This window comes from Pelecanus crispus, chromosome 2 (assembly GCF_030463565.1).
Source record: "Pelecanus crispus isolate bPelCri1 chromosome 2, bPelCri1.pri, whole genome shotgun sequence".
Lineage (NCBI taxonomy): Eukaryota > Metazoa > Chordata > Aves > Pelecaniformes > Pelecanidae > Pelecanus > Pelecanus crispus.
Window position 1 is genome coordinate 167,704,151 of NC_134644.1, and position 14,560 is coordinate 167,718,710.

Below are 14,560 nucleotides of genomic sequence, written 5' to 3' on the forward strand. Positions count from 1 at the left end.
AATCAGGTAATATATTATTGTCATATATACTTTTGATCGTTGTATGACAAAACCTAGTCCAGACTTAATTTTAACTAATCAAGAATAAAAAATTTTAATTTTGCATAAAAGATAGACTAGGGTTGCATATTGTTTTGTTTTATTTTTAAATAACTATTATCGCAAGAAACACAGAGCAAGGAAACAAATCTGTATTTATATGCCGTAAATCATTCTAATATATCCAAAACTTTTCACCACTCTTTTCAACGCAGGCAATAGTTACAAACTTCTGTAATAGCCCTTGAAGTTCTGCAACTGTTAAAAGGGACTAGAACTCTGTAGTTAAATACAAAAATAAAAATTCACCAGACATCTATTGGCCTGTGCAATAACAAAGTTGATAGCACACATATCTATGCACCTGGTCAACTTTCCTACAGTACACAGGAATTAAGTTCAGAATACGACTAACTACTTAGTTAGTAACTACTTACTTAGGGGTGAGTAAGGGGCTCAGCACCAGCAGCTGGAGTGGGACCACGGGTCGCAGCCCATGTGCCTGGTGCCAGATCTGGGCAGGACGGGGGGGAGAATGAGCGCCTGCATCTTCCCCAAACCTGGCGCGTAGGTGTCGTATCAGACAGAGAGCAGGGCCACGCCAGTACCCGGGGGATGCGTGAACGTGTGTGCGCTCGTGAATCTAGAGAGTGCTCCGCGTGTGCCTTCACTAGCGACTTTCCATCTCTAGCAGCCAAAGAGGGGGACTTGGCTGTCTCTGCTTGTATTTTCTGCGAGTCCTGCACGTAGGTGCTGTTGAAGGCAGTGCCCCCACGCTGGTGTCTGGTGTGCGTGCTGTGTGCAGAGGGGGTCTCGGGGACGCGTACTCGGCCTTGCCGCTGGTTGAACTGGCAAGCGGGACAGCAGCAGCCACATCCATCAGCCTGCCACAGGGACTCCCCCAGGATACCCCCCCACGGCGATGTTTCTGATCTTTCTCCAACAAGTTTTGCTTCCTGAAGGTGTACTACTCTCAAATCTCCACGCCTGTAACTATAAAATCAGCCATGCCTGAGGACCAAGGAAAAGCAAATCCTACAGTCCCACCTAAATATATCTCAGCACTGGACTCTATTCAGAAAAAATTGCCTAAAATCCAGCACTAATTTCAAAATAAGTCTTAAAACAATTACTTATTCTTATTAAAACTCCCAATATCTAACACTTAACAATGTCTATAACTAGCCAACACAAACATCACAATACAATCAGAAACAAATCATAGTTTCATCTACCAGCAAAGCATAGCACTGCACTGCTGTCCAACAAGCTTATCAAAAAAAGAGGTATTTGTGTTACTTCAGGACTTGACTTCCTCACTACCTCGCCACGGCTCTCCCCCTGCACTGCATTGTCTTGAAATCTGCAATTATAAGATCACAGCTCTATTAACTACAAGCTGTCTTCATTCAATGGAGTTAAATTTTCCATTGCAATACCAAAATGATAATAATATACTAACATGAGAATTACTGAGAAAATACAAGGGTTTATGTTCAAATCTCAAGTGCAATAAAAAATGGGCACAATTCTTCCAATAAAACCATTGTTTTTATTAAAGAACTCTTCATACACAAATGCTGAGCATGTCAGATATTCAAGTGTCTTAAGAACAATGAACAAGACTCTTCCCTGACAGCTTCTTCAGGTGGAAGTATTGAAATCGTGAGATAACAGTTAATATGAAAGCAACATGTAAAAAGCCAATAATTTGTGTTTAAGACAAGCAACATTATTTCTCAGTAAAAAAATGAAGTGAACATGAAAGAATTGGCACATACGGTACAATGAATTACGATATCCTAATGTCAAATACATTAAAAATATTTTTCTTAGTCATCAGATCTTATTCCTCTGTGCATGTCAGGGATTTTTTTTGTTTTCAATGCTATTTCAAAGATATGAAATTTTCAAAAACATGTCATAATATATCTCTGATTTTTATTGCTTCACTGAAGGGACACTTTCTTGTTGGATTTTTTACTTAAATCTACTTTAATCTGTTTTTAAAAAAAACCAAAATATTTTTTAAAGTACTGTTAAATGTATGATTATGTGTTTTTAATACCTTCAAGTAACAAGTACTATTTCAAAATTTCAGTAAAATGCAAATAACTGTCAGCTGCAATCATCTATCTTACAAAAAAGGATCTTTAAATTAATGTAAGTTTTGATTACATACACTTTAACCTCAGAAGGCTATATTTAGCCATAGATTTATTCCCTAGACATCTTCCTCAACCTTACAACATTTTAGTTATCATTTTGGCAAAGATGCTGGTATAAACTAATTTTATTTCTCTTCATTTGATAGAGTAAGGAAAAAAAAAAAATCAGTATTTGTTTCCTGCTATTTTCTCTATTTTGATTCATTAAGAAATTAACATGCAGGATTATGGCATATCTCCAAATCAAAAGCATTATCCTCATTAAGCATTAAAAACAGTATATAAAACCTGCCACTATGTGCTACCATTAGAACAGCAGCATCACAAGTATCCCATGTTCAAAACAAATTAACTGTACTAAAAGCAGCAGGCCAGAGAGAATAGAAAGCTATTTTAGGGCTTCCTTCATCTGAATTTGAACTACCCTGAATAGCAAGCAACTATTTTTTAATTCACCAGCATAGGATGGCTACTGAGACAAACCCCGCAATACAGAACACACTCAGCCAAGGAAAAGGAGCACCTGATGACGGCTGTTCTCACTTTTAGCTGCTAGCTAAAATCAGGACAATTTCATTCTCATTAGTTAAATGACACAGATATTTTTTAAGAAAGAAAGTTGTGGCAATGTTGATATAGGATGCATTCCTGCAAAAACTGAAAGATGATACTAAAATCAGTACCACTAAATGCGGTTTTATGGAAAACCTAATCATATACATTTCATGTTTTTACTAACAAGGCCGCAAGTTTAGTTTACAAGGTAAACTACATCTATAGAGGCTCTCAGACATTACAGAGAAGTACACAGTATATAAGATTAAATTACACTGAAGTTTGTGAATGTTTCTGATCAAGAAATAAACTGCATTTAAAAACCTATACAATATAAATACCCTAGGACAGAGAAAAAAAAAAAGCACCATTAGAGGTGCTTGGGACATGAATACATGACGGTGCTGTTGTGAGCAGAACTAAGTGGATAGTTTCATATATACCTAAGGGAACATTACAAGTTGAGGAAAAAATACAGAGGAGCAACGGCCTTCATCCAACCCAAAATTTAAGAGATTATGAAAATGTTTTTAAATTAAAGACTGAAGGGTAGGTGACAAGTGCAAAAGACCACAAAGATCAAGATGATTCACCTTGCAGTGGTAAAATCATGAAGACTATTTTCAAATGAAAGATGACACAGAAGTTAGTAAAATTTTAAGAGGAAACAATAAAGAACAGTTGAAACAAACTGTTGGGTTTGTTTTCCATTTTTCTGTAGAAACCACCAGCTCAAAATATCAAGGACAGAAAGTAAGATGTATTGTTTGCGAAGAAATGCCATCTGTTAGAAGCAGCTTAGGGTCAAATCTGATTAACAGTCTTTTTAACAAGTAACAGAATCCCTGAGGACTGAAATATTCACATTGTAAAGAAAAGCACAGTGTTAGGACTACATTAGCAACAGTCTGACCACAATGATAAGCATGACTGTGACACACTGAAGGGGATAAAAGAGGTTACAAAGACAGAAACAACAATATATTGTAGGCTTCCATTACCCTTATGCAGATTGGTTAAATGTCAGGTCAGGCCAGGATGCCAAGATTTAATGTTTAGACACCACTAATGACTGCTTTACCCAGCAAGCAGTCAGGGAAGCCACATGAGGAGAAACAGTTCTTGACTTTATCACAAGTAAAACACAGGACCGCGTTCCAAGTGGCGCACTCTGTAGCCGTGATTAAAGCAGCACTCAAAAATCCTTTAAAAGAGTGAGAAAGAGCCAAATGTTTGTGTTTAACTTCAACAATGTGAACTATATAAAGATAAAAAGCATGTTTAACGTAACAAAAAACACAAAAAGGACTAAAAAGGTTTCAAGAAGAGTTAAATCCTTGAAAGCAGCATGATGACTATTTAAAAGCATCATATTTGATGCTAATGATCTAAGGAGGTTTTAGGAGAGGGAAGAAAAAATCTAGCACAGCTAAATAGCAGTGAAAGGAAGCTTTAGCAGAAGAAAAGATCTTTATAAAAGTTAAAGTTTTGTCAAACAAGGGACACAAAAGATCATTGGAAACTGTGACAAAATAGATGCAAAACCACAGCAAGGCACGTCAATAAGAATAATTTTATCAACTTGAAAAATAAGAAACAGAACGCAGCATTTTTTTTAAAACACCTCAACAGTAACAGGCCAGCCTGAGAGTCTGTGTAGTAAAAAGTAATCTGTGTATGAAAAGACCCTCTATAAGGGTTTGGAGAGGTTTTCTACAAAAGATCTCTCAACTCTGGCAAACACTTTACAGACAGCCTCAAAACAAAGCTAAGAACTGCACTACTCAAAACCAAAACCTTACAGTTGTAACAGACAGTCCTATAAAAAAGATGGTCCTACAACATGTGGACCTATAAAAAACAGAAAAGAAGATTACTGCTGCAAAAGTCTATACTGGGCTTACATCTTTGGATATTGTTCCTCTAACGTGAAAAACTAATAATGATAATAATAATTATTAATAATAATCCTTAAAAGGTACAAAGATAAGGACAATCAACCACATAGCACAGTTCCATATGAGAAGCAGTTAAATAAATTAGAATTTTTCTGCCTGGGAAGGATAGAGCTGAGGGGTGGAGAAAAGGCAGAGAGTAAAATGAAGAACTATGAAATCACATGTGCCATGGAGGAGATGACCAGCAAATGATCCCTCTGAAACTACTGTCTGCTCTTTTCACTTGATCTCTCCCTGCACTGGAAGAAGCAGAGAACATAAAAGGATACGTTCTTCATATGACTGTAAGATGGGAACACATCCATTTGAAGTTAAAATTCTTGGAAGTCCATCAAGAACTAGTAAGTGGAAAGACACTATTCAGGGCTCAGCAAGCCCATAAGAAGGCCTAAGAGAGTATTCTGGACAAATATCGCTGTGTGCTCGCCCTGTTCTTACACTTCTCTATTCAGACATTCAGCGTGAGTCACCATTAGAGACACGATGTGTCAGGCATGCCAAAAAATCAAGATCCAGATGCTTTCTTAGATTTCTTCTAAGTCACAACAGCACTATACAATGTAGACTTTAACACAGCTCAGTTACTGTAGCATTCAAATATTACAGTATTTCACTAATATAACACAGTACCTCTGAAAAATCTCCAAATATTTGACATAAAGACATCATGATCTCCAACACAAGGGTAGAGAAACAGAGTAGTAATGGGCCAGACTTCTCCTTTTTGGTGGATCAATTGTAGATGGTTAACCTGGCTTACTGGAAGACTTGAGTATCCAGGTTACATTGACTCACTTCAGAGTTGTCTAAGATACCACCAGAAACCAGAGCCCGCCTCATGCCACACGACGGAACAGCTGCCCCGACAGGAAACGGGCGCAAGGCTCTCACTTCTCCTCTTTGCCTGAAGCGCGTCTTCATGCTCTCACCACAGCCAAGCATACTGTATTTACCCAGTCTGTTACTAGATTTGTCAAAAGAAACTTGAGTTTAAAACTACTGGAATTTAGCTAACGAAAGCAAATAAAGGCATATGTATTTTTTTCTTTTACACACATCAGCTTTACAACCATTCCTGGAAAAAGTTAAAAAAGTTAAATCAAGTTTTTCAACAGAAGCCACTGCCTACACGCGCGTATCTTGGCTAGAATATACAAAATTCAGAACTGGATGAAAAAAGGATGTTCTAATAACTACGAAATCAATTTATCTGCAGCAGTTTAGAATAATCAGTTTATCAAACACATAAACAAAGTATCTTTCCATCATAAAAAAAAAAAAAAGGCGCCTTAATATATACACTTACAGTAGAACTTTGGGGTTTTTTAACGTTCTAAGATCGCCCTCACGTGGCTAAATGCAACACTGCTGAAGTTACCACCAAAACGCCACCAAACAGCATCGTAACCTACGCCACGCTACCAGAGATACTGAGAACATTTGGCACCTGTCAAGGAATAAGCATGAACTATGTGAGCAGCCATCGGAATCAGGATGCCCTGGTTGAAATGCTCTGAACCTGATTTTTGGAAGCACACTTAACAGAAACGCATCTGTAGTCAGATACAGTTCTGCGGTTGCAACATCGGGCATACCCGACACCCGTGACAGTTCTGGGTTCAACTCCCTCAAAAAAACCACATTTTATTAAGACAAACGTGCTTGCATAAATATGGATTTATCAGCAGCAGTAGTAGTACTAGCAGTAAGAGAATTAATTTCTCATCTAAGTCGGATCAGAGAATATAAAGCAGTCCTGGAATGGTTTTACAATAAAATAACACGGCACCTGTTAGATAATCTGCTATTTTACAAGTCTTGTCCCGACAGTGCTGTTCTCTTTGGTGTAAAATTCCGTCTGAGTTGTAAACTAGTAGTCCACCAATACTCCATAGGACAGCTAGAAATATTTTAGGATTCTACAAATTAAAAGGTCATCTCAGGGAGTGACAACCAAAAGCCGAATTCGAGCATACAGGGTAATTAACTAGTGCTAAACTATTGCAACATCACTTCACAAACTTGTACTGCAATGAACATGCAGGGATTGTGAAATGCAGAAAGCACGTACACGATATTACTACGGCTATCGCGTCTGCTGGATTTTACTTAGACGCGTAATCCCCACGCAAGTCAGGCCAATATAAGGCACGTAAGGGCCCGAGATGGCACTACCGTGGAAGCAGCTAACTTTAACTTGCCAGCTCCCTTCCGCGCTGAACTCTGAGGCTCCTGAGCTAAAACTGTTTACACAAGCGGCCGAAGGAAAGCGTCAGTGCTTCAACTCCCCATGTGCATCAGCTGCAGGCCAACAGCAGGCAGCCCGGCAGCCGCCGCTCCCCAGGTGTGCCCCGACGCGGCCCCGAGCAGGAGCGGCGGGACGGGGAGCGCGGCCGCCCCAGCCCCCGCCCCGCCCGGGCGCCACTCGGGCCCCGCGCGGCCCGCCGGGACGTGGCCGCCCCCTCCGCAGCGGCCCCGCCGCCGCCCCCCGCCCTAGGCCCCGGCTCCCCGGCGGAGGCAGCGCCGCACACCCCCGGGGCGGCCGCCAGCCGCTGCCCCCCCCCCCCCGCCTCTGCCGCCAGCGAAGGCGCGACGAGGGCCGGGCCGGGGCGGGGGGAGCGGCGGCCGGCCCGCCTGTGAGGGAACTACTTCTCCTGCGGATGGATGCTGACGGCAGACACCCGCCGGAACTACTTCCTGCCCCCCTCCTCGCCGTCGCCGGGGCCCTGCTGCAGGGGATCCCTGCGCGCTCCCCCGCCCTCCCGGCCCGCCGCCTGCGGCCGCCCCGCGCCGCCCCGCTCACCTGCAGCCGCAGCCTCCATAACCGCGGCGGGGACGGGGCGGGGGCAGCGCGGGAGCTGACCGAAAGCCAGGCGGCGCGGCCTGGGTTAAAAATAAAAGCGGGGTGGGGGGGAAGGGGGGAAGAAAGGAAAAACGGGGGGGGGGGGGAGGGGGGAATCACTTCCGCGGGCCGGGCTCACGCGGGCCGCGCCGAGGCCCCGCGGGCCTCCCGCTGTGGTAGAGAGACTGTGCGGGGCGGGGGCGGGGGCCCGGCGGGCCGTGGCGAATCTGCCGCGCCCGACACGGCGGCCGCTCCCTCGGCGGCGCCGCACGGAGAGCGCGAGGGCGGGGAGGGGGGAGAGGGCGGGGCGCGAGGGCACGGCGGGGGGGGGGCGGGATGCGCACGCGCTGCCCCGCGGCCACTGGGCCGGCGCCTGCGCAGTTGCGGCGGCGCCGCCTTCCCGCCGGCACCGCGCGCCGGCGCTCGCGCTCGCCGGTCTCCTCAGGCGTTGCCGCCGGCGGCGGCGGAGCGGGGGAGGGGGGCGCGGCGGGACGGGAAAGGGAAAGGGAAAGGGAAAGGGAAAGGGAAAGGGAAAGGGAAAGGGAAAGGGAAAGGGAAAGGGAAAGGGAAAGGGAAAGGGAAAGGGGGGCGCGGAGGGAAGCGGGGTGGCTCCGGCGCCGCCCAGGCCGCGGCTCCACCGAGGCTCCACCTGCCCGGGTGAGCTCTCCGCGCCCGCCTCATCCCTGCCCCGGCACCCGGAGGAGGGGAACGGGGCCTGCGCCGCTCGTAGTGGCACGGCCTTTCCGTGCCGGAGCCGCTGTAATTTACCGCCAGGGATTACAAACGCCTGTTTTAGCCAGCCTGATAGATCTGCGTATTTACTACACGGTAACTGGGCAATTCCATTTCCAGCCTATTTATAAGTCCGTAAACAAATATGGATGACTTGTAGTTCAGAGGGATGTTTAGCCTCATGCCCCAGACTCTGAGTGCTTTACAAGTTTATTTTTCAGAACTCTTTTGCCTTGGAGAGCAGTATATCAACACGCATCAATACTTTGAATCATGTAACAATTTTTTGATCCAGCTCCAAGTTACGAATTTGGGTATTACTTCTTTAGCTTTTGGAGTTTTTCCCCTTAATAGGCCCCTGAAACCAGGTGCATCCATGACACAGCACAACTAGTGCTGCTGGAATACTCAAACACCTGCTTCTGCCTCATGTTCTTGTGTCTTATTTTCCGTTTTGTTTCTACACTAACAATCACTGAATACCAGTTTTACCCCTTTCACTCTTAAATCATCATAAATCCTGTATGTATTCAATATTAATGAATTTAGTGTTGAATTCCATAAGGTCTGTTACAGTAGTTAATTTCAGTACAAATGACTGTGCAGGAACCTCATTATCCTTCCTAAATATTAACAGCATTATATTTTTTTTTTTGTCATACTGCAGATGTACTCAATTAAGTGTAGAGAGTAAAAACTGTAAAAGGAATTCATTTTGGTATTAATTACAGTAATAAACCTAAATAATTTCCTGTTGTAAGAGAAATCACGCACACATATTAACTGAGAAATAGCTTATAAAAATATTTTTTTAAACATCACTGCTTGTATCTCATGGTGACAAGTAAAATTCAGCCACAGGCAAAAGGCCACAAAACCTTTGTATTTCTTAGTCTGATGAAACAGTTTTTAACCTAGAAAGCACCTGTATGATGATCCACATCATAAATACTGACTCGTGCGCCCCAAACCCGACTCACCGGAGCCCTGGGACTGAGCCATCTCTGCCATCACTTGGCCGCTTTCCGAGCATTTCTGCTGTGCTCCACTGTAACGTTACCGGTGCTTAGGCGTACGGGCAACTCGGTGGTCATCCTGCTGTGGTGCCAGCAGCTTCTCTACCACCACCTCATCTCCAAAAACGGTGGGGGCTAATGTCTGCAGTTGTCCTCTTCTTATTTTCTAGCCTTGTGTGCTGGATGCATAATCAGGATCTTTAGCCTAACAGCCAACCTCACAGGTTTACCCCATACCTTATTCTTCGAAGAGTCTTTTGGCCTGGATGGAAGAAATCCATCATGCCTAAGGGCTCATTGAAGCAAATGCCCTTAGATCAGGTATAAAAGAAGACAGAGAACAAACTACAGCCCTGTAGCCAAAAGGAAGGTGGGTGCCTGTTACCGAACTCACTGGGACCTACAGGAAGCTGCGGGGGTCAGAGTGCAGAGATTTTCAACAGAAACGTCACAATCATTGCAAATGGAAGCGTGAGTGCCGGGAGCAGGAGCTGAAGAAGGGCACGTGCTCAGCAGGTCACCGATACTGTGGCGTGTCTACACGTAGCTCCTCATGGCACCCAGGTCAGGAAACCAGAGGGCAGACAGCACCCAGAGAAGACATGAGACACTAAGCCAGCAGCATTGCCAGTGACTCACGGTGGGGCGAGGTGAATGCACGGAAGATGTAAATTGCTGTCAGCTCCTAAACAGCACGAAAGACGCATCCAAACGCTAAGCTTGCCAATTGAGGAACGAGCAGGAGGCGTGATGATGGGGACTCAGTGGCCCTTGTCCTCTGTGACATCACAAGTAATTCTGGCCAGACGGTCTGAACAAAGACCCTTGGTGCTTATGCCTATGAAAGGGCGAGCGTGAGGAAGTGAAATCGTTTGCGTGCAAAACAGCGTCACCTCTCCTAGCTGGTGTCACTCTGTTACACTACGCACAGCATCAAGCAGTCTTCCATTGAATTTTGCTACATTAGTTGCTACAGAAGCAGATGTGAAAGGACAAGAGAAAGGTTACTGCCAAGGAGGGCTTGGCCAGAGCCAGATGGAGTCTTGGGGCCCGGCTCAGACTTTGTCTGAGCGTCCATAGTCTACCAGTGTTCACCCCACCAATATTCCTCTTGGTCAGAATGACTTGCATGAGACAGCTAATGCAGAAACATCTTAGAATTTATGTCAGGGACCCAAGTACAGGCAGAAGGGAGGAAGACCAGACCTTTCCAGAAGCTGTGGTCACACTCCTCTGCTAATTTACTTAATTTGTCTCATGTGATCTGAATGACAGAGCAACGTTATAGCAGACTCACGCATGGATATTCTGACCTGATGAGAAGCAACATTTAGGAGTCTGCCTTTGTCTTTAGCTTGCTGCCTTGACTCACCCTCCTCACCTTCGGGACTCCTGGTGCCCCTTTTTGCCCCTCTTCCCATCCCCACTCATTACTGTATCTACCAACTTCTAGAGAACACTTTCTACTAGGAGCAACAAAGCTGAAAGCACATGCATGCTCAGGGACTCACCACATTGTGCTCTTTTTAGGACATGAGTAATACTCATCCTTACCTTGGCATTGAAAGAACATTCTCTGGTCCTTGAGTCACCGAGCCTCACTACAGCAAGTAGGGTGGACTATCCTGCCAAGAAAAGTACTTGTCCCAAATCTTTCACATAGTTGGGACCACTGGTTGAGCATCAATATGAAACGTGGTTTGTTACTTTTTACATACAGTTATTTCATACAGTTCTGCTTTGCACAATCACAAGCCTGTGTGAAAGGCCACATTAATAAACGCTTGTACTTTAGCAAAGATGAAAAATCAGAGCTGGAATCTCTGAGCTTTGGTGTCTGGCCTGGTCAAAATGTTGTGGGAGCTCTGTCTGTTGGAGGTCAGAAGAGGAAGAGAAAAGCTATTGCTGCTGGGGTGCCTGGCCAGGTCACGGAGCCAGATTAAAGCAAAGTCTTTGCAACTCTGAATCACAATTTCCACGGCTTAAACAAAAATGCCCTCAAGTTCTTCCAGAAATTCCACCACATGCTGTCATACTAAAACCCACATAAACCATCACCAGCATGAGTTCAGATGAGTTCACGCACAACAGCTGATCCAGCTAACAGGATAACTAGCATAATTGTAAGCTCTCAAAGTAGACAGCAACAGAAGATGCCAAGATACAAAGGAGTTTCAGTGGTATCTTCTGAAAACAGAGGAGTAACAGTATTTATGCGTCTTGAGTCAGGCCCCTCAAGGCAGTATGGTCTCTATACACGCATTCCTTCGCTCACCTCATGAGGGAATCTGATCCTGGTCTGTTTATTCATCTCATTCTGTGCTCGTTTCCTTATTGACTAAATTCAAGGTCCACTCCCTACCCACACATTCCCTGTCTCTCCTGCATATCTCCTTGTCTGACCTCTTTTGCTACCTTTCAGCTCCCAGGGCCAGTTTCCATTCACAGGTCTATCTTTCCTGTTTTCCTCAAAGGCTCTTTCCAGGTGCTTTCTACAGTTACTCTCTGGCCCCAACCTCTGTCCAGCCGCTCGCAGCTAAGCTCCTGCACGCACAAGTGTTCAGCACATACAGCTACCAGTTCCCTCTCTTCAGTCCTCTGAGTAGTTCTGGCCTCCAGTAGTTCCAGCCTCCAGGTCTAGCCAATATCAGTTGACTTCCCCTTAACCAACTCTCATATAATAACAATGAAAAAACCCTACAGAGTGCTAGAGAATGCTTAGTTCACATACAGAGCAAGTTAAGGCTTCAGCCTGCTTCTGGAGCTGGAATGCACAAAGAGAGTGTAGATGCCCTTATTGAGGGCACAGCAGATACCAACTCGTCCTCCTTTTCCCAGTTATGTGGTTTGGCTTTATTCACAAACAACGGGAAAAACACTTCACTGAAAAGGCATTTTCACAGGTGTGAAACCAAGTGCACTTTGCTTAGCTGTTCAATATGAGCGGTCCCACAGAATTAAAGTAGTAAAAATCAATAAAAAGTTAGAATTAGTACTGCCTTGCAAAGCTTTCGTTTCCATTTGGTTTTGCATAAGCTATTTCTGGAAATCTTCAGCATCACAGTCATATACTGCATTTGTGCAGGATCTCTGACTCATTTAGCATTGTTGGTGGACCTGACCTAGATAAGAATTTGGGCTCCATAGCAAAGGGGGCTGTCTGTAAAACAAGGGTCTGCCTTGTTTGTTAGAATCATAGAATCATAGAATCATCTAGGTTGGAAAAGACCTTTAAGATCATCCAGTCCAACCATTAACCTACACTACCAAGCCCACTCTAGACTAATCAAGGGTAGACCAGACTAAACCATATCCCGAAGTGCCACATCTACCCGTCTTTTAAACGCCTCCAGGGATGGTGACTCCACCACCTCTCTGGGCAGCCTGTTCCAATGCCTGACCACCCTTTCCGTAAAGAAATTTTTCCTAATTTCCAGTCTAAACCTCCCCTGGCGCAGCTTAAGCCCATTTTCTCTTGTCCTATCGCTAGCTACTTGGGAGAAGAGACCAACACCCACCTCACTACAACCTGCCTTGTTTGTTACAGAACCTGGAAAACACTGAGAATTAAACATGAGGTTTTACGAAGGGAAATTAGGAATAGAGTTTTCAGGAGAAAAATACTTCTTTTCAAAATACTTTTGAATGAAAAAGGTTCATTTATATAATATAGAAACAGTGTTCATTAATTGTGTCTTCCTCCTTTTATGATTGCTCACCATGGCATCTCGCAGTATGCATTGAAAAGTAGCATGTATTTCTATAGCTGAAACTTTTAGCATCTGTGTGTAAATGCAATAATTGCTTTTAAAACCCCTCATCCTAGACCTCTTGAATTGAACATATAAAGTTAGGAAATTTTTTACCCTAAACTTCAATGCATCACTTTCCTTTTTTTCCCCAGAAGCATTTTGTGAAAAGCTGTCTCTGTTAAAGAAGCAAATCAATAAACATGCCCCATAAGCACCCACAGGAGAATTAATTAAGCCACAGGGAGGATGCAAAGCTTTATATAGGACACAAACCAAGCGCTATTTAATTGACTAAATGAAGTAGTAGTCCTGTGAGACAAAACAGTAAATTATGTGATCACAGACCTAAGGATCTGTAACAAACAATATCAGCAGCAGGGTAAAAACAGAAGTATGCTGCCAGTCTTGACTTTGACACTTAATGAGCTTCCAGTGCTTGATTTTCCAACCTTACTGATTTTCATTATAATACCAGTATTTTTAAGACAAAAATCCTTCAGCATTTTATGAAGTAGAATGTATACAGCATTCTAACGGAAGTGCAGAACTCACAGATAAGACAAACTAAATATTGTAAGAAAAATTGTAAAAAAAATTCTTCAAATCAGCTTTGTATACGCTTGCTGTAGAATTGAAGAGACCAACCCAAAGCATCTGTTGGGGTTCTTTACTAGCGCAAGGAATCTTACGGCACATATGCACTTTACTGCATGCAAGTTTACTGCACTTGCTTCCAAACAATTTTTTGGGGAAGTACAAAATTCTCACTGAACTCGTAGTGTTGTTCTCCAGTTTCATATTTTTTAGAAGTGCAGTTTGACCAAAAAGCAGTTTTAGACAAACATGGAAGGTATATTCTTAATACAGATTAGATCACTTTACAAACTCATGTGAAGATTTTCCTACTTCTTTCATGACAAAGGCCATTGCAGCATGTGATCTAAATCAGATAATTCAGAAAGTCTTATGAACAGCACTACTTTCATTTTTTTCCCTTTCGATTAAGCACATCAGGACCTACAATTCTTTTCTGTAGGGATAAGAAGTATTTTATTGGATGTTATTTAAAGAATAAAGCATTGATAAACTAAATTGTTATCCTTTCATGTACTTAAAATATTGCAATTTAACATAGCTGATATTTGATAGAATTATTCTTTCAAGCTGATGTGTTAATGCTAATTAGAGTAGTTACTACTTGAAGCCCCCTTTGCATGTTCCCCCTTTAAGACACATCTCTATTACTGCTGAACTTTAAAACCCCCAGACTTCCAGAATTTAATATTTTTTGTTTTTAATTGCGAGAGCAAAAGTTTTCTCCTCCCCAAAACTGAATGCTTGGAACCAAAGATACAAATATGTACAAAAAATCTTTCCCAGTTTGCCAGTAGTACCATACCATAAATTTTAGTATTTTGCATTCCCCACACATCACTGCAGTTCATATTTCTAGACTTCCCTTGGGGTCGTTTTGAGGATGTAATACTCATTACAGAAA

The 14,560-nt window shown here is 43.4% G+C and overlaps 1 protein-coding gene across 1 annotated transcript in view; it reads right to left on the reverse strand.

Moving 5' to 3' along the window:
- Positions 1 to 7,555, reverse strand: part of ZFAT (zinc finger and AT-hook domain containing) — a 92,825-nt gene extending 85,270 nt beyond the window's left edge. The window contains exon 1 of the mRNA XM_075704941.1: positions 7,524 to 7,555. Coding sequence (XP_075561056.1) covers positions 7,524 to 7,542 — 19 coding nt within the window. The 5' untranslated portion in view covers positions 7,543 to 7,555. The remainder of the gene's footprint in view (positions 1 to 7,523) is intronic.
- Between the last annotated feature and the right edge of the window lie 7,005 nt (positions 7,556 to 14,560).